General features: G+C 36.5%; 4 protein-coding genes across 8 annotated transcripts; 1 reads left to right on the top strand and 3 right to left on the bottom strand.

Annotated features, from left to right (window-relative positions):
• Positions 1-1,498: 1,498 nt before the first annotated feature.
• Positions 1,499-4,685, bottom strand: LOC110101673 (binding partner of ACD11 1). The gene is made up of 5 exons (XM_020829669.2): positions 4,504-4,685; positions 3,420-3,523; positions 3,268-3,343; positions 2,153-2,236; positions 1,499-2,069 (listed from the first exon to the last, which is right to left on the bottom strand). The coding sequence occupies exons 1-5, from the start codon at positions 4,507-4,509 to the stop codon at positions 1,599-1,601; spliced, it is 741 nt and encodes a 246-aa protein (XP_020685328.1). The 5' UTR covers positions 4,510-4,685; the 3' UTR covers positions 1,499-1,598.
• Positions 4,686-5,889: 1,204 nt separating this feature from the next.
• On the bottom strand, positions 5,890-8,174 carry LOC110101711 (50S ribosomal protein L35, chloroplastic). Of its 2 annotated transcripts, none has more exons than XM_020829717.2 (4): positions 7,868-8,174; positions 7,642-7,745; positions 7,448-7,532; positions 5,890-6,199 (listed from the first exon to the last, which is right to left on the bottom strand). In XM_020829717.2, the coding sequence occupies exons 1-4, from the start codon at positions 8,054-8,056 to the stop codon at positions 6,110-6,112; spliced, it is 468 nt and encodes a 155-aa protein (XP_020685376.1). In that variant the 5' UTR covers positions 8,057-8,174; the 3' UTR covers positions 5,890-6,109. The 2 variants fall into 2 exon arrangements, with proteins under 2 accessions (XP_020685376.1, XP_020685375.1); XM_020829716.2 differs by having other exon boundaries at positions 7,642-7,751; positions 7,868-8,173.
• Positions 8,175-8,914: 740 nt separating this feature from the next.
• On the bottom strand, positions 8,915-12,699 carry LOC110101710 (UMP-CMP kinase 3). Of its 4 annotated transcripts, XM_020829714.2 has the most exons (10): positions 12,561-12,694; positions 12,308-12,456; positions 11,340-11,394; positions 11,159-11,276; positions 10,901-11,057; positions 10,706-10,786; positions 10,363-10,470; positions 9,917-9,988; positions 9,767-9,837; positions 8,915-9,189 (listed from the first exon to the last, which is right to left on the bottom strand). In XM_020829714.2, exons 2-10 carry the CDS (start codon positions 12,350-12,352, stop codon positions 9,117-9,119), a joined length of 780 nt encoding a protein of 259 aa, XP_020685373.1. In that variant the 5' UTR covers positions 12,353-12,456; positions 12,561-12,694; the 3' UTR covers positions 8,915-9,116. The 4 variants fall into 4 exon arrangements, with proteins under 4 accessions (XP_020685373.1, XP_028552415.1, XP_020685374.1 ...); XM_028696582.1 differs by lacking the exon at positions 12,561-12,694 and having other exon boundaries at positions 11,159-11,263; positions 12,308-12,358; XM_020829715.2 differs by lacking the exon at positions 10,363-10,470 and having other exon boundaries at positions 12,308-12,699.
• A 1,037-nt stretch (positions 12,700-13,736) lies between these two features.
• LOC110101701 (pentatricopeptide repeat-containing protein At1g71210, mitochondrial) lies at positions 13,737-16,466 on the top strand. The gene has a single exon (XM_020829699.1). The coding sequence runs from the start codon at positions 13,737-13,739 to the stop codon at positions 16,464-16,466; it is 2,730 nt and encodes a 909-aa protein (XP_020685358.1).
• Positions 16,467-16,972: the final 506 nt, after the last annotated feature.

Below are 16,972 nucleotides of genomic sequence, written 5' to 3'. Positions count from 1 at the left end.
AAAAAATATTATTAGCAATATTGTCTTAGATGCATATAAAAATATTAGATCAAATAACTTGTTTGGTGCTAAGGTTGCCCCTAATCGTAAATCGCTTCTTATGAAATTGATGTAGCAATGGATGATACTTGTTGAGAGTCATAGGTGTCGATAGTATGCATCGATCTCATAAACGATAGCACGCATTGACATTGTTTGTAACGGTAGGTGATAAAATTAGCAGATGCCGATGTATCCAGGCGACAAATATCATAAGATTGTACAATAGATGTTGTAATCGGACAACGATGGTAAGATGACCGTAATTGAGTGACGGTGGTTAAAGGACCGTAGCGGGCGATGGAGGCTGAAGGAATATAGTCAAGTGATGGTTGTCACTACCCGACCCGATATGATATGATATCACACAAGTCATGCCATATCCTATTCTAGAGTCAGGAGTGCTGCAATGTCACTGTTTGGCCTCTAGTACTTTAGCTGCACTGAGGCGCTCGCATATCCATTGCTGAGACGCTCAAATAATAATGTTTCTCAAATTTTACTGGAATTCACATCGAAATCTTATGACTCATTCTAGAACACATGTCATCATTTCATGCATTGAAACACTCAAAGACATGCAAATGAGTTCAGAACTAAAAAATTCAAAGATTTACCAATCAGGTCAACTAGTCTGAACTGGATTGTGATCCTATAGGTCTAATAATGGTGGTCGTAGGACTATAATTAGCGATAACAGTGCGACAATGGTAATCTAGTGATGTTTTGATGGGGTCGACAAGGCAGTGTTCTAACAACGACGATCAAGCAATAGTCCAATGACGATGGTTGGGCAATGTACTGAAAGTCGCTGTCGAGCAATGTCCAAGTAGTGGTACAATGGCAATAATAAATAGGTGGTTCAACGATGGCAATCGGGTGATGGCCTAATGACAACGATCAGACAGTTGCTCGACAATGATGGTTAGATGATGCTCGAGTACAGCTTCATAATTCTTCACGTTTCTAAGCTCTTTTGAATCTTAAGCATAAGTCCAAGCTCCAACTCCTGCCTTCATATAGAGAGTATGGTTATTTATAAATTTTTTAGAATGACATGTATTATAAATATGGAGAAAATCTGAAACAATTCATCAAACAACCTATATTAATTCCATCGATCATATATCATTCCTTCAAGAATAAAGTGCCCTACTGATACCGAAATTAAGTGATGTTGGACTCATTAAATTCATATTGTCAAGATTCTCAATTCAACTATAAGCATGTAAGATTTAAAGATTGTTCGATCATCAATTAGTGCCTTGAAGTTTCCAATTTCACTTCAATCTGGGCTCATTCAAACTCAAATTGGACCACTTTTAGCATTCTTGGTTCATCTCATCCAAACGTTCTGCTCGACTATACATTTAGTGAACTCGGAGTTTAAATGACCCTCAATTTAATTTTGAAAATTTTCAATTCAAATATGCATAGAAATTTGTGCCGATCAAAATACTTTTCAACAACATATCAATTATCTTAATCCAAAATTAGATAATGAAAAAAAAAAAAACAAATAGCAAACTAATAATATATTTAGAAGTATCAAGATCTTATCAGAAAGTCCCCTTCTTCATTTTCTCAGCCATAACCTTTTCTTTTGTCTTTGATCCCACATCACTAGCAGCCTGACCAACCTTGCTGAAAGCACCAGTTACAAATGATACCCCACTGAAGATATACTTGTTCTTCAGCATTGCTGAACCTGCACTACTCACCTTCTGTTCAGCAACTGTAATGGCTGATTTGGTTTTCCCAGATACCTGGAATCGCTGGTCCACCTCCCTGACCTTCCCATTCACAGCTGAAGCACCTGCACTAATCTTCTCGCTTAGCCCAATTTTTCGATCCAAAGAAACAACCTTGGCGGTCGCCGTCGATGTTATCCGGTGCTTCTCGTCAAAGGATTTCGCTTTGTCGACAGGGGCTTTGCCCAAAACAAAACCTTTCGCCAGCATGGTTGTAACGACATCTTCGGCTTTTCGAACAACGGACGGCGAGCCATTGGTTGATTTGCTCTCTTCATACTACATAAGAAATTTTGTTTTATTTTATTTCTTTGTTGTTAGACAGTGAAAACTAAAGTTATAAAGCATAGATGGATTCATACTGGTGGAGGGAGTGACATGGTGCGTGGAGGCTGATAATCTGTAGCACTTGTGATGATGACAGATTGATCAATTATAGTAGCACCCTGAGTCATTGAAAAGGAATATCATTCAAGGAATGGATACACAAGGAAATAAAAAAAATACATTTGTAATACAAGAAAAGCTGAATTATTTCTTCAAACTTTAAAGCTTAGAGAACAAGAAGTTTCTAAGCAGAGATTCTGTATTTTTCTAAGTTTGAAGAAAAGTCAGTAACATCAGATGACAATTCAAATTTTCTTTTCACATCCTTCAACTATTAGCAATGAAATTTGGAATATTTTATGTTCTTTTCATTTTTAGTGTTTGATTTCATCTATTTCTCAACAACTCGTAATGAATAAAGAGACTGTCACAAACCTGCAAGTAGAAATTCTATGGATAATGGCATGCACTTTGCAATTTGAATATATGAAAGCTGTTCTTTTTCAGATTTTAACATAAATAAATCATGGCTGATTGCGCACATCCCAAATAAAATTATTAATTAGGCCATTTAAAGAAAAGCTTAATACTAAGTTAAGTGTTGCAGAGATGAGGATGCTTAGGTGGATGAGTGGCTTTACCCTTAGAGATGGGATACGAAATGAGCATATACGTGAAAAGGTTGGAGTATCTCCAGTGGAAGATAAGATTAGAGAGAGTCGCCTTAATCCTTAGATGGTTGGGTCACATTAAACGGAGGCCTTCCGATGACCCGGTTAGGAAAGTTGAGGTATTAGATTTGACATTTTGACTTATGTTAAGAAAGGTAGAAGTAGACTTAAAAAGACTTGGTTATAAAATATTATAAATGATCTTTCTTTATTAGATTTAAATGAGAATTTTACTTTTAACAATATACAATGGCAAAAAAAGATTCATGTAGCCGACCCCACTTAGTGGGACAAAGGCTTGATGTTGTTGTTGTTGTTGTAAAGACCTTTGAATATATGGAAACCTGTTGTTTTCTAGATTTGAACATAAATAACACAACTAATTATAAGATAAACTTACAACAACCATGGCTGATTACACACATCTCAAATAAAGCTATTAATTAGAAAGACCTTCATGTAAAGATAAGGGAACACACCGATAGAAGCAATGCAGTCTCAGCTCCCTGGAAATCCCTGAAGGTGACATAAGCAACTCTAGACCATTCATCAAAGCTGGAAAAACAAACATTAAATTGGAATCTACATATATAATAAAACCACAATCATCATATATAAACATGAAGAAAACCTCTTCAGTTCAACGTGATCAATATCTCCCGAGAAGGAAAAGAACTCATTGATATCTTGTTCAGTTGCACTATGAGAAACATTGCTCACTTTGACAGTCCTTACCTGCATCATAAATTTGTTTAGAATAATGGTTACACTTTCCTAACAAAGCTCATATGGTAACATACAATGTTTGTTATAACAACATAATGGAACAGCAACTCCAATCAACATAAAACTGATCAATTTATAGATAGTTCTATAAAAAAAAATAAAAAATAAATAAGCAAACCTAAATTTTAGTAAGATAGGGGAGATTATTACGTGCGGAGTCCGGACCAGAGCTGTGTCCGGATTATGAAAGTGTACACAGTAAAAGAGCAGTGTGCGCAGTTATTGCACTTTTATTGCGCACCCTCACAAAATCCGGACAGTTCTCCAATCCGGACTCCGCACGTAATAATCTCTCAGTAAGATAGAGGGGAACAAAAAGAGAGCTTCTAGATAGAGGAAACTTGAATTTGGAAGGCTTATTAGAGTCCATTCAAGAGTCGAACAAGTTGAGAATATTTTTCTTCATGAAGAAAGATATCATCACCCTACTTAAAATTTCGGTGTTTTAGACTCTTTTGTATGTTCTCATATTCTACTCATACAAATTTCACAGCATAGTTTTTAAATATTTGGCAAATTGTTAGTTCTACACTTTTTTATACGATTATCCATGACTTTCAGTAGGTAATTTGCAATCCTAGGAAATCAAACTCTAGATTGAATAGCGTTTGGCAAACGTTAATATCCTAATCAATGCTGCCAAGATATCCTGATGTAATTCTCAGACTCCAACTTCTGTATTTCTCAACATTAACGGATCCAAGGCCTAAAAACTAGTGTTCATCAGTAAATCTATTGCTACTTTCAGTCCAAATGAAAGATTAAAGCGCTCAACGGCATCCATAAGTCAAATCACACCGAGGCTTCCAAAGTCAAAGAAAACCAAAACAGTTTCTTAATAATTCAAACGAGGAGCCAATTTCCCCAAATAAATCGCATAAAAAGAGAACAAAAAGAAGAAAGTTGGGATCTGTGAGAGAATCACTCACCGACATCGTCGTTGCTGCCGCGAATAACTAGAGCTGAGATGCAGATACAAAAATGCTCCTTTGAACCCTAGCCGAGACCCTTTTACATCCGAAGAGGAAGAAAAATCGCAACTTGACTTGGAAAAGAAGCAAATGGAAACCAACGCGACGGAGAGGAAGAGTACGTACAGGAAGGACGAGTTCCACTCTTCTAGAAAGAGAATTTGCGGTGGAAATAGGGCTGTCAATTCCTGACACGACCCGCTAACCCGACCCGAATCCGACACGAAAAATTCGGGTTCGGGTCAACCCGTGAAAGAAACTTTTTTTTTTCTTTTTTTTAGGAAACTTCAGTTTCCTAACTCAAAATGACTTAATTGATAAAACTTTGAACAATGAATTGCTAATTATTACAATAATTATTCTATTTGCATCATAAATTTTACATTTACCTAATAATTATTATTCTATTTAGATTTTAAGATTAAAACTTTAATTATTATTAGTCAATACTTAATATCTTATTCAAAATAATAAAAAATACATTGACATGTTGCTTCAAATTGAGCTTTCATTTTAAAAGTACATAATAGTTTTTAAACATTAATAAATCAAAATACAAATTAATTTACATTTTTTTTCTTATTAATCTTTTTTAACCAAATAACATTCACTTGACACTAATATGATTAAATTAAGGGTATCTCCAACCGAAAAACTCATTTTCCACTACAAAATACAATAATTCATCTCCAATCGAAAGTAGACATCTTTCTCCTCTTTCATGCGCTTCTACTCCAAATTCCGTAACACAAAAAATTAGCGTATGTGAATAGTACGATGTCAATATTAGAGTCGCACTGTTCACCTATCAAATTTTGACATACAATTCATCATTCGAATGGAACGAATAACGAACTGCATATCACCATATGCATTTCAATTGAAGATGATCTAACATGTACATACATACCTATTTAATTACCATGTAGAACAAATCAAATATATTCTTATTCATATTTGATTCATTAAATGAGATTATATAATATAGTCAAGCATTAACGGCTAGAATTTTTTTTTTACAAATTAGGAATTTGTTGGAAGCAACTGTAATTCTTTATAAAGATGATCATGACACGATTGCAAAAAAATTAATTTTTTTAAAGTTTTACATATTATTGGAACGACTTTTTTTCTACTTCTTAAAGCAGTTTTCTAGTTTAATTTTTGTACTAAAAAGCTGTTTTATGAAGCAGTAAAAAAGTCGTCCCAAACGAAGCCTTAGGCTAGGCTTCATTTGGGGCGGCTTCCTTAATGTATTTTGAAGCAACTTTTTAGTATAAAAATATTTAGTTCAAAATATTTTTTTACTATAATATTGCTTTAGAAAGCAGTAAAAAAATGATCTCAAACAAAGCCTTAACCTTCTACATTGACTTGGTGTTGGCACTACATAAGCTGGACAAACAGAACAAATTGGCTAAAAGAAATAACAAAACACAAAGGTAAATTCTCGTACTAAATATTATTTTTCTGAAGATGTTCTAAGAGTTGAAGGAAAGATAGTACTCCTTTTTGTGAAATTCTGGAGAACTAATAAGGCTGGAAACAACAGAACTACAGAACTCTATCCAGTAAAATTCAGCTTCTTCATCACTTTGGCATAGGCCAAATGAACAATTTCAGGCTTTCTGAGTCTCCTTTTTGATTTCTTCGACTGCAATACGATAGAAAAATAAGTATTAGTCGATTCAAATGAACAGAAGAATGTAGAATTCTATAATCTTTCAGTGTGGATGAAAGCTTTAACATTTTCTCCTTGTTCAAGAACAAGGTTTTTGACTGCACATACCATCAAAAACTTTCTCATCTGCAGATTCAACAAATAAGGTAAAATTTTAGACTTAATGATGTAGTGGATTGACAGAAGAATCGGACCTGCTAAAAGGAATTCTCAATCCAGGTAACAAACACAAGCACCAAGCTTCAAAAAGGTGTAATATTCATCAATACCTTCATTCTTCTTACATCATTCTATATATACTAATCAAATAGAGAAATCTAGAGAAACCTACAAGATTCTAGAAACATGTAACAAACTAAATCAAATAACCTAATGAAAATTTTAAGTTAAAATGCTCCGCATCACTTAAGATCAAAATCAAAGGTAAAATTGCTTGATTCATAAAATATCTTAACTGATAAAGCACAGTCTTTAAAGAGTTTAGATCTCAAAGCACTGATCAAACATAGTTTTTAAAGAGTTAACATCTCAAAGCACTCACAAAAAGACCAAGGCTTCGTTTGGGACTGCTTTCTTACCATTTTTCCTTACCTTTATGACCCACTTCATCTCATGACTTTGCTTCAAATTGCTCCTCTCATAACAAGGAAGAATTCTTTTTTAGTTTTTGCAAATAATGCCATCTATCTTCATCAAATTTGAGCAAGGAAGCATCATACATTCTTAAAATATTCTTGACCACCCCCAAGGCTCCATGAACTCTTCGATTGTTCAATAGAGGTGAAGAAAGTGACTCAGGTGGTTCAGCCAGGTGGGGATATAAGTTTTCTTTCATTTCACATGATTTTGCATGCAATTCAAAAAACAAGTATATGTGATCATTATTATTTGTTCCAGAGAAGCATCAATAATATTGCACTTGTTCTTAAGTAGTCTTCAACAAAAGTTATAAAAGACCCTCATTATTATCACCATTGCACCATTGGCATTTCCAAAGGGCTTTGAAATTTTAGCAAAATCTTCCGAATTACAAATTCCTTCCTCATAGATTGTAAGAGTTCACTTTCAATATTCCAGATTCCTTCATCATTAGCAGGAAAAACGTTCATTTATCAGAAGAAGCACAAAAATAGCAGGGAAAATTCGGTAAATTTATTCAGATTTTCTGTTTCTTCTAAACTGTACACATGCTGTTCCAAAAAAATGAACCAGAAGACACACCTTTAAATGGGCATTATGCCTCTTCCCAGCCCGCCACCGCCGGATCAGACCATCATTCATCGTCCTAAACCGGTACTTGAATGACCTAAAAATCTCAAATCACATAACTAACCAAATAATGAATCAACAGATTCAATAGCAGAAGCTCTGACAAAATTCTGAAGAGATAGAAAAGACGATAAGATCAAACCTACGAGTAAGCTTTCAACTTGTACTTCTTAACTTTCGATACCACAGGCGTGTCCGGCGCCCTCGACCTCTTTACCTTCTTGGTCGCCAAGTGCCGGGACTGCAAAACCTGGACCTTCTCCAAAATCAAAAACAAACCTTTGAGCAAGCATAGACATATAATCGACAAAGCGCTACAAAAGATCGAGTATTTCTGATAGGAATCACAGTGAAAAGAAATTCAAATCATACCGGGAAGACTGGCGAAGAATGCGCAATCAGCCTTGAGGGGCAGATCGGGACGTACGGGGTAACGGAAGAGTTAATGGATCTGATTAAGGAAAACAACCGAACAGGTACGGGATTCGAAGATCGAGAAGGAAAGACATGGAGGGAAGATGAGAGAAGAGGACGGCCGAGCTTTGCTAACCACCGCTGCATCTTGCTTCCACTTTCCAGCGGCTGCTGTCCGGCGGCGACGGCGGACGAAACCCTTCAAAACCTACTGATTACTACATTCTGTGTGGGCATTCCCGATTCCATAAGTGGGCAGAAAACCATTGTTATTATTATTATTATTTTTTATTATTATTATACCATTTACTATAATAAAAAAATTGAATTTATTTTAAGATAAAATATAATAATTTTTTTTAATTATTAATCGTGACTAAATCTATTTAAATTTAAAATTGAATTTATTTTAAGATAAAATATAATAATTTTTTTTTAATTATTAATCGTGACTAAATCTATTTAAATTTAAAATTGAATTTATTTTAAGATAAATATAATATAGAACTAATTAATTATTATGTTCAAAATAAATTTTAATTTTTAATTTTATTCTTAATAAATTTTGATTAATGATTAATATAAATTAATGTAATTTTTTAAAAATATTATTTATTTGTATTTGGAAGGGATAATTAAGCCCAATTAATGTATATTTATGTTAAATGCTAATTAGAGGTTGATTTCCTATCTATATCATCAACCACTAACCTAGTTTAGTTTCATTCAGGCCAACTTTCTTATTGATTCTGCTTTAAGAAGCAATGCTTCTGCTTTAAGAAGTAGAAAAAAAGGAAAAATTATTCTGTGCGTACGTCAGATACAGTTCTATGTCTGTACGACGTGGTACCGAGCGATACCTAGCCGTGATATCGAGCAGTACCGAGCCGGGTACAATAAAAGGACGACGTGACACTTTTTGATTGGTCTCCGGACTGCATTCAGCTTCCGCACAGAATAATTTTTCAAAAGAATGCTGTCTCAAAAGAAAAAGAAATCTCAGACTTCATTTTGGATAGCTTTTTTACTGTTTTTGAAAGTAGCTTATTGGTAATATGAATATTGGGATTCTTACATAATCATTTCATACTTTCTTCAATAGATGAATAGGTAACACAAGCTCAGATGCATACAAGGCTTGTAGGGTACTCTATATACATTTACAGTGGTTAATTATATACAGATAATATGCACCAAGTTCTTCCAGTTAATAGTTCTCCAACCCTGCACTCGCTTTGCAGAAGAAGCAGCTCCACATTCTCTTTATTTCTCTAAACAGCCTGTTAAAATGCAAAACATCATTACAAGCCAAGTATGAGTGAACTACTATAGCTTACAATCTCATATAGATAAATCTCAAAATAATCACCCGACTATTTATTGTGGTCATTTTAGTTCCAGAGTCATATTGCTAGGGACTGATTTCTACTGCTTTGTGAACTTGTTGTAGATAAAGTAATTTTTTAAAGTTATCGTAGAAATAACTTTGTAGAACAAGTTTTTTTTAAACAATAAAAATGTAGTGGACAAATAGAAATTGTGATTGCAGTTTGAAAAACAAAGCAGAAAGAAAACTGTCCCAAATGAAACCTTAGTCCCTCCAGTCTTCAAAATTGATTCAAAACATCCATCATGTTGTAATTGTGGTATAAAAATGATCCCAATTTAGCTCTTACATTATACAAAATTGATCCCAATTTAGTCCCAAAGGGACCAATTTAGATCAATTTTGTATTCTTGAGAGATTAAATTGAAGCAATGTGATACTCTAAAATTAAATTACCATAAACGAATAGTTGAGGGACTATTTCTAGCTAATGATACCATTCAAGAAAAGAAAGATTAAGGAACAAACACCTCTTCATAAGGCACATCACAAGTTCAAATCTCTTGACTGTACTGATATTTGTTTGTTGGGAGGAATCTTCCTGCAAAAAAAAAACCAAGTGTGGGTAAGAGAGATGATATTTGAAGAGAATAGCTGCATTGCTGAGATAAGAAGCTTACTTTTGCTCTAAATCTGGAAAAGATGGCCTTTACATCTTCAAATACTTCGTCTGCTGGTTTACAAGCATCAATCTAACAGGTTCAAACAAGTTATTTTCAGACGAGCTGTGAAGTTATCAGAATTGTGGAAGATTGTAAACTTCAAGTAATGTGGAAAGAGAGAGATGGACATCCATGCATGTTACCATGCTTACACAATTTGTCTCCATTTGGAAAGAGTATGGAGCTATATAATTGCTTTCATGATGCTTAAAATTATGCCATCTTTAATCAAAATAACAAATTCTTCATAAGTTATGATTGTCATCATCATAATTATGATGATAATCAACTGTTTACATGATGGTGATGATGATGATACATTGCAATTTAGAAATTTTTTTGTAAATGAATCGTTTCCATTTTTGAATAAATTTTCCTACTCGTTCTACAAGATATTCAATTACCTTGTAGAGTTTTCCCTTCAAATTATAAAACTCGATGACTGGTAAGGTAGATTCAATGAATACTTTAAATCGCTTTCTTATGGTCTCCATTTTGTCATCACCTCTTCCCTGGATTAAATTAAGGTTTCATTTGGGACAACTTTCGTACTGCTTTTTAAAACGGTTTTTTAGTACAAAAATTTCAAATTCAAGAAACTTTTGTTCTAGAAAGCACTTTTGTGCTAAAAAGCTGTTTTAAAAAGCAAGAAGAAAGCCGTCCCAAACGAAGCCTAAGTTAGCTCGTCAAGTTAATTATGATTGTTGAGTGAAAGAGAATATATAACAAGATTATACACTTTTAAACCTGATTGCGATTTAAAATCCTTGTTTCCATCTCCTCCACCGGGCAATCAAAGAAAAGTACAAACTCTGGCTCTATTTTTTCCTAAGGCATGAACAAATTTAAAAAATTTTGACAATATCAAATCATGGAGTGAGCACCACAGGTTTTATATGTTCATAAGTTGATAAATTATATAATTCAGGTTGAAGAACATACAAGATTCTCAAATGCAGCACGATTTTCTTCATTCCTGGGGAAGCCATCAATAAGGAATTTATCATTTCCACTTTCAAGCATCGCACGTTGCAGAAGCTTGATTGTGAATTCTGATGGAACAATTTTTCCTTCATTTATCATGCTCTCGATCAAGGTTCTAATCAAATGACATCAGGAGCAAAATAAAAAATCAGATAAGTCAATAAAATCACTTCAAAATAAGCTAAACATTGCAAAACAAAACGAAGTTCAGATTACCCATTTTTAGAACCAGAATTGATTTCTGCCCGCAAGAGATCACCAGCGCTAAGATGTGTAAAACCAAAGTGTTTGGCAATCTTTGCACATTGGGTACCTTTTCCACTGCCAGGTCCCCCTGCATATTCAGCTTCAAATGGTGCCTAAGCAACATACAAAACATCCAAGGATTTATGATTACCTAAAACAAAAATCACTTTGACCGCTTTATCATTGGAAAGCCTCTCAACAGCAACCTGTAATCAAACGTGATAACTATAATCACTTACGGATAGTTAATTGATTTCATCTATAACAAAGCAAGCATTGTGTTTGTAGTATTAGAATTGTTCAATCAAGAAGCACGATTTTCAGCCACAAGAATGATTATTGTTGGGATCATACAAATCCTTACTTGATCATGCACAAATTTTAACAGAAGACAAAGATAATGAGGAACATAAAAAAGATAGAATTGGGGCCTGAGGCCATCTCTAACTGAAAATCTCATTTTTCACTTCAAAATACAGTGAAATTAAAAAATGTCATGATTCATCTCCAATCAAACTCCATTTTGCGCGCTTCTATGAAGGTAACTGCCTTTCTACTCTTTTGCGTGTTTCTTCGCCAAATTCGGTTGAGACGGAAAAATCGCATGGGTGAACAGTGCCACGCCAATATTGGCATTGCACTGTTCATCTCTACCGGAAACTAAAAGTAGCCAAACATATAAGGTACAATCCTCTTTGAAGATACATAAGATTTAAAAAAAACTTACAGTAGAGTGATGTGAAGAAAGAACAATTGAGATTCTCAACTAAAATATGTTAGAGAAGAGGAAAAGGAACTCGATAACTGGGAAAAAAAACTAGAAATTCCATGAGACAACATGGATGCAACCGACATAAATAGCTCAAATCAAAGAAACCAAACAAAACCGATCGATAAGAAGCCTACAATCAATGGAGGAGGAAATTTTCATTCAATGTCATTGATCAATTCTGTTGAAAAAACATAGAAGAAAAAGACAGTTAATTCTTATTTCAATTGGAGGATAGAGAATACAAAAACCAACTAATGAACCAAGGAAGGATCCCAAATAGTCCAAATGTACTGCAAAAACCACTGAAAACAGCAGATCTTGATGCAATAAAAAGGAATACCGAATACCTCACTCATTTTCGATGGAGCAGAAGCATTCACAGTCCCATTCATCTATTCTATAGAAACCAGCTACCTACTCAAAAGATATAATTTCTCCATTCAAAGGCCAAGAAAAATCCTCTTCTTCCATCAAATGCTTCAAAGCTGAACAAAACCTAAGATGTCCTTGCACAAAAGTGAGAGAAACCCTAAATATTGACCGCAATATTCACTGAAGAAGAGATGGAATGACCGATTGAAAGAAAATGCAAAAGCCAACCAGATTAGCTTAAAGGTCTCGCTTTCATCTCCTCCGTTGCAGCGAGAAGAAAGAAGACAAATTGTTGGGAGATAAAAGCATCGAATCCTGGCTGCGAGTTGGGGAGAAGGATTGATCCCTGAGCTAGAGCGTTAAGCAAGCATACCATTCTGAAATGGATTATATTTCTTGATGCTTCTTGATATATCATCAAAAATTTAACTTGATAGGGCAAGAATCTCAAGGTAAAATTAAGTTGAAAACTTTCAAAATTAAATTCTGATCAGCAAATTTATTGTTATTGTAAAATTGATCGTCTCGAAAAGACGAACCCAACAACACCAAATTCGACTCAATCCAAGCCCAAATGGGTTTAAATCGAAGACCCGAAGCTCCTTTAGAAGGATCAAACCATAATTTGGATTAACAAATGAACTCTGAATGTGACGTGCTTGTAGTTGAATCAAGAGGCTCGACGAGATGAATCCAACGAGCCTAAGATCGTTGAATTTTGATATCATTAGGATATTCAAATACCCAGTAAACGGTCCACGATCAAAGGGATCAATATCGATTGTCCATTCAAACCACTTACAATATACTCTTGATTCACTATTTACTGGCCATGCCACTATATGAAAATTATAAATAGATCTCTCATCTTCATAAAAAAAGAACTCATACAAGAAAATTAAAGTGTAATATCTTATAGTGGTGGTCAGCTGATAAGGGCCGGGCTGTGGGCGATAGTGGTCAGCAACGAGTGATGATGATGATAGTAGACAGAGACGGTGGAGGTTTACTATGATGTTGGCTTCTAGTTATACGGTTGTGTCCGAGACTGACCGTCATGATAGGCGGCAACGACGACTGCATGTGATATATTTAGAAATTGAGAAATCGATTAAATCAACCAATTCTTAAATACATAAAACTTAACTAAATTAGGAGTTTCAAACTCCTCAAAAATTTAATTGGAATTTATTTTTCAAAGAGCCACATGACAATATTTCATTAAGATATAAATAGTCACATTACTAATGATTCTAAAATGCTCAAAATTAAGCTCTAAGATGAATTTCCATTTGAAATTCACCAAACTAAGCACTGACCAATGGCTAAGTCTTTCACCCATTGTTTATTGTCAGGCTAGCAATGGGAGGAAGCTGAGCTCCACGACCTCCGCCGCCGCCTCAAATGCTAGGGTTTGTCAAACCCTCGCCCAGGAATCTCCTCCGCAAGTTTTTGATCCCTTCTTCGTCATCCTTCCTTCACTCGGCCCCCGTAGCAGCGGCCTCTGGAGCAGGCGGTGGGGCAGTTCCGCTCGGCTTCGCACCCCAAGTGAATACGCCACTCCCTCTCGATCACCTGGAGTCCTCGTACATAATCTCCTCCTTTTCCGACTGGTTCCGCCGCGGCCACGATCCACTCCCTCACCTCCTTGACCAGATTTACGGTGCTTTCGCCTCTTCGGAGGACAGTTCAGCAATCAACGCCGCCCTCTCCCGCCTCCGCGTACGCCTCTCCGAAGACTTTGTCCTCTGTTTTCTCCGCCACCGTCCCCACCCCTCCACCGTTCCTCCCTCTGCTGACGCCTCAAGCTCCCTCCTTCAGCTCCGTATCCGCTTCTTCGAATGGTGCAGCCGTCAGCCTGGCTACTTCCATTCCCGCTCCGTCTACCATGCCATATTCCGCCTCCTCCATCGCCACCGCCACGTTTCTTTTGTCAGGGAATGCCTCCGTCGCTTCTCCGCCACTGGCTACTTCTCCCTCTCATTTGATGCTGACGCCGCCGCTACTAGCGGCAGCAAAGGTCATCCCAGATTCTACCAGGCGCTAGTAATCGGCTACGCTGTAACAGGGTCCGCAGAGCGCGCCCTCCAGCTTTTTGCTCGAATGCGATATAATGGCTCCGACCTCGACGACTTCTGCTACCATGTCCTCCTTAACTCTCTTGTGGAGGCATCCCTCTTTGAATTCGCGGATTCTATTTTTACCCAGATCGACGCCCGCGGCCTTGCTGGCCCCGTCACGGCTTGCATACGCGTCAAGCGGCTCTGCCGCCAGGGCCGGTTGGATGATGCCGCTACTTATCTCCGCAAGCTCTATCTTTGCGACCATCGAGTGGTTGCCGATCGCACCGTAGGAACTCTTGTTCAAGCTTTATGCAAGGCTGGGCAGGTCGAATGTGCCAGTCAGTTCGTTGATGAGTTCAGCAATGCAGAGGCCTATGGCGCTTGGATCAGCCATCTGCTTGCAGCTGGAAAGGTTGATGCGGCCATGGAGTTTTTGAGAAAGAAGAAAGGTACAGATACAGAAAAACACTTACTTGACACTTTCCAATACAATCAAATTATTCAGCGGTTGCTAAGGCAGAACTTGCTTGAGGAAGTTTGTGATCTCCTTGTGGAGATGATGGAGGAAGGGATTGTCCCAGATCAGCACACCATGGACGCAGCTTTATGCTTTTTCTGCAAAGCTGGAATGGTTGATGTGGCGATTAAACTCTACAGTTTGAAGATGGAGATTGGAATCGCACCAAAGAGAATTGTCTACAACCATCTCATCAAAGCCCTGTGTAAAGATGGAAATGTCGACGAGGTTCTGAGAGTGTTAGAGGATTGCATGAACCAGGGCTACTTCCCTGGTAATCAGACCTTCACTCAGCTTGCCAATGTCCTCCTCAGACATGGAAAGCTTGAGAAGCTTCGTAGTCTACTCGCCGAAGCTCTGAAAAGGAAATTAAGGTCGACCGCGCCTATCCACTCTCGCTATGTATCAGCTTTGTGCAAGATTGGTGCAGTTAAGGAAGCTTACTCAGAGCTTTTGACTGCTGATGGAATTGGTGCTGGCATTACTATGTACAAGTCTACATGCTGCAATTTGATTCGGGCATTTATAAAGTTGAGAATGTTACAGTTTCCTCCTGGGTTGCTCATCCAGATGCAGGAGCTGGGCTTTGTGCCAGGCCGGCGCCTTTACAGGGAGGTGGTCTGTAGTTTGTGTGAGATGGAAATGTTTGATCTTGTCTTTGATTTGCTGAACAAACAGTTGGAAATCAAGCGACAAGATCGCCGGACTTGCTACAATTACATCATCGACGGAGCTGCACACTCCAAGAAACCTGAAATGGCAATGGAAGTGTATAACAGGATGGTAAATGCAGGGATAGAGCCCAACCTATCCACAGATATTCTGATTTTGCGTTGCTATATGAAGAGCGGCCGCTTCGGTGATGCTTTCGCCTTCTTCCACCTTCTAAAGAAGAAACATATGGTGAACAGGAAGCTCTATAATGTTTTCATAGATGGTCTCTGTGAGGCTGGAAGGTCAGAGAATGCTGTGGAGATATGGAAGGAGATGAGAGAAAAGGAGCTCCTACCAAGTCTTCAATGCTATGAGGAGCTTGTGCGTTCTTTGTGTTCTTCCAACTCTTATGATCTTGTCATTCAAGTTATCAAGGATTTCAAGGAAACCAGTCACCAGGTTTCTTCCTTCATCTTCAATGTCCTCCTGCTACATATCTTGAAGGGCCAGAAACTACTCAAGGCTTGGGAAAGAGATGCAAATTCAGGAGATCTTCTTATTGGACACCTTATTAAAGAATTTTCAAATGGTCTCAGAATGAAAGAGAACCTACAAAACTTTGATGAAGTGATTGAAGAGCACTTTCCTGTTGACATTTATACATATAATGTACTATTAAGGGGATCATTTTTGACAGGGAGAATGGACTTTGCTTGCAATTTGTTCTATAGGATAAAAGATAAGGGCTATGAGCCCAATCGATGGACCTTCGACATTATGGTCCATGGTTTTTGCAAACTTGGTTGCAGGAAATATGCTGAAAAATGGATGGAGGAGATGTCTCGCAATGGATTCCAGCCAACATGGTATACACTGAGTTTATTCAACAATACACAGTAGAAAATGGTGATTCTTACTGTATAATATTGTTCTGAATCTTGTTCCTGATGATTAGTTCTTCTTCCAGCCATAGATTTTGCATCTCAGGTGAATATGTAGTTAGTTCTTAATGCCTTTTTATGCTTCTTATTTGATTTTTTACACATAAATTGTTCAAATATGTTTTCTTTTGTGAAAATAAGTTACAAAATTGTGTTTTCAGAAGCACTTTTTCTGTTACATGATGAGTAGAAGAGCTTTTCAGTTCAAAGGGATATGTATTGTGAAAGAATTCTATTGACTCAGCTTTTGGAAAACAATTTAGATCTAATTGCTCTATGAAAATGAAAATATTATTGAAATTGACTTATCTATATATGATTTATAGTATGATTGATGTTTTTGAGAAATAATTTTTAATATTAACATTTAATATATTTATATATTGATTTTTTAAGCATGATTAATTATATGTAAAATAAATAGCAAAATTTTTAAGGAAATTGTTCCACTTTTTTTTTTAATTT

This window comes from Dendrobium catenatum, unplaced genomic scaffold (assembly GCF_001605985.2).
Source record: "Dendrobium catenatum unplaced genomic scaffold, ASM160598v2 fragScaff_scaffold_772, whole genome shotgun sequence".
Taxonomy (NCBI): domain Eukaryota; kingdom Viridiplantae; phylum Streptophyta; class Magnoliopsida; order Asparagales; family Orchidaceae; genus Dendrobium; species Dendrobium catenatum.
The sequence above is the reverse complement of the archived record's forward strand: the minus strand, read 5'-3'. Positions and strand labels throughout refer to the sequence as shown.

Bases quoted from the DNA above. Each gene is read 5' to 3' on its own strand.
- LOC110101711 (XM_020829716.2), bottom strand. From the start codon at position 8,056: ATGCAGCGGTGGTTAGCAAAGCTCGGCCGTCCTCTTCTCTCATCTTCC. The intron at 7,752-7,867 runs GTATGATTTGAA...ATTTTGGAGAAG, and splicing joins ATTCTTCGCCAGTCTTCCCG to GTCCAGGTTTTGCAGTCCCG. The intron at 7,533-7,641 runs GTAGGTTTGATC...TGAGATTTTTAG, and splicing joins TACAAGTTGAAAGCTTACTC to GTCATTCAAGTACCGGTTTA.
- LOC110101710 (XM_020829714.2), bottom strand. From the start codon at position 12,352: ATGAATGGGACTGTGAATGCTTCTGCTCCATCGAAAATGAGTGAG. The intron at 11,058-11,158 runs GTAATCTGAACT...TCATTTGATTAG, and splicing joins AATTCTGGTTCTAAAAATGG to AACCTTGATCGAGAGCATGA. The intron at 9,838-9,916 runs GTAAGCTTCTTA...TTTTTTTTGCAG, and splicing joins TTTCCAGATTTAGAGCAAAA to GAAGATTCCTCCCAACAAAC.
- LOC110101673 (XM_020829669.2), bottom strand. The intron at 3,344-3,419 runs GTTTTCTTCATG...TTGTTTTTCCAG, and splicing joins GATCACGTTGAACTGAAGAG to CTTTGATGAATGGTCTAGAG. The intron at 2,070-2,152 runs GTATGAATCCAT...TTTCTTATGTAG, and splicing joins CCATGTCACTCCCTCCACCA to TATGAAGAGAGCAAATCAAC.
- LOC110101701 (XM_020829699.1), top strand. From the start codon at position 13,737: ATGCTAGGGTTTGTCAAACCCTCGCCCAGGAATCTCCTCCGCAAGTTT.